The following is a 1,972-nucleotide window of genomic DNA, read 5'->3' on the forward strand; positions in this document are numbered from 1 at the left end:
ACAGATAAGTTACCGCAAGACGGAGGTACAGAGTCAATACGAGACCAGATTTTTACCACTGATATGACCATTTTTACCTAATAATCGTCATTTAGTATTTAGATATGGAATATCAAATATGATCAAATTGAGGCTTTAATTAATTATCATTGAAGTGTTACAATTGCAACTGTTTCGCGTACCATAAACATGAAACTCGACAGCAAAAAAATACAGAATATCGATGTATGTTTAATAGAAGGGTGGAATCACTAAAAGTTGACTTTCAAAGAATATTACAACGAGTAGGCCTACCTGTTTTTACCAGAAAATTAGCTGTAAGTGCAGTTTTGCTGGTCAACTGATGTTACAGTGTTATCAATAACCTTTATACTATAATTATAACTCTTAAAATTAAAAACATGCATCAGTTTCACCGCATTTAATGAATTAATGTTACCCGTGACTGAAATTGGTACGTTCTGGAAAATGTTGGATGTAATCTGAGACTTGTTTTGAATAAAATGTAGCAAAATTCCTACATTATTTTTTAAATGTAAACGAAGCAATTAATGAAACGGTCGGACATATTTAATTAACTTTCTTAGATGCCTAAAAATGCACGCTCAGAGTATTAAACACACACGCACACATTCGTCCAGCGTGCGCCTTGCGTGTGTGTGCGTTCGCTGCACGCCCGCCTATAATTGCTGCAAGTTCGTGAACGTTTCGTGCATATTTTGTAATTCCCCCAAAAAAGTCCAAATATATTTGTCAAACATCCAAAAGTATAATTATTAATAAAGTGCGAATGGCGAACAAAATTTCGTCAGTTATACGCTAGTTTAACTGGTAAAAACTGCATGATCAACAATTCAAGGTTAAATATGAATGTTGAGATGGACTTTAATAACCAGAAAAGCGAAAGTATCTTGGAATCTTTTTACGCCAGAAGGGTTACAGAGATCGATATTCCAAAAATAGAAGAGCTCCTCTTTAAATATTACTCGTACGAAGTCCCAGACCGAGTTATATTTCGACTTACTCCTGACGACATTCGGGATTTGGATGAAGAGCGGCTTAGAGCAAGAATAAGGTGTAACTATTCGTTTGGAATCTTCATCAAGGCTACAGAGGAGCTAGTAGCAGTGCTGGTCAACTCAGTTCACGACCGAAACTCCACTGAAAACCCTCCTGCCGACGGAGAACTGACTTCGGACAACGAAAGAGTCGCGGCCTTTCATCGCTTTTCCAGCTTTACAGAGGGAAATATTTTTGACGATTTGAACACGAGTAAATTTATGATGATAAGTATGACTTGTCTGAACCATGAATACAGAGGAATTCGACTGGTTTCAACGCTGTACGAGGAAGAATTTAAACTTGCAAAGTCGCTAGGATGCGATTATGTGGTAGCGGAGGCGGTGTCCAGTTATTCTCAGAGAGGGTTGCTGAACGCTGGATTCAAGGTGCTGAGAGAAGTAAAGTATGCCGATTACGTAGACCCTTTGACTGGGAAGAAACCAGACTTGAGCCTTTCAACGATTCATACCTCGACGAAAATGTTGTATAAAAGCACATAGTCGTAAACTTATCAGTCATATATCTATCTCTTCCATGATGGTGTACAAAGATATGATGTATTTTTCTTTGACATTTGTATACAAAAATATGATAAACTAAACTTATCAGGTATAGATAGCTTTACAAGAGTGTGTAAAAGTATCTCTTCAAATTAACTTGTTAGTAGGTACAACCTATTTTACAAATTGTATAAAAATTATAATGATTACCAAACCAGAAAGTGATGCATTCTGTTGAACGGTTGTGTACAAAAATGTAATTTTTTTAACATTATCAGCTAAACTTCCTCATGTTTTGTTTATTGAAAAGTCTCTGCAAAGTGTTATGTCACTTAAAATTAGTAAGTGTAATAATAGATAATAAACTGGTGAGTGAAATGTGAAGTGTTATAATAGATTAAACTAGTGAG

At 35.8% G+C, this 1,972-nt stretch overlaps 1 protein-coding gene across 1 annotated transcript; it reads left to right on the plus strand.

Moving 5' to 3' along the window:
* Positions 1-866: 866 nt before the first annotated feature.
* Positions 867-1,562, plus strand: LOC146141083 (uncharacterized). Its single transcript, XM_083392806.1, has one exon. The coding sequence runs from the start codon at positions 867-869 to the stop codon at positions 1,560-1,562; it is 696 nt and encodes a 231-aa protein (XP_083248932.1).
* The last annotated feature ends 410 nt before the right edge of the window (positions 1,563-1,972 follow it).

The sequence above is a fragment of the Ascidiella aspersa genome, chromosome 6, assembly GCF_963924565.1.
Source record: "Ascidiella aspersa chromosome 6, kaAscAspe10.2, whole genome shotgun sequence".
Lineage (NCBI taxonomy): Eukaryota > Metazoa > Chordata > Ascidiacea > Phlebobranchia > Ascidiidae > Ascidiella > Ascidiella aspersa.

Bases quoted from the DNA above. Each gene is read 5' to 3' on its own strand.
- LOC146141083 (XM_083392806.1), top strand. From the start codon at position 867: ATGAATGTTGAGATGGACTTTAATAACCAGAAAAGCGAAAGTATCTTG.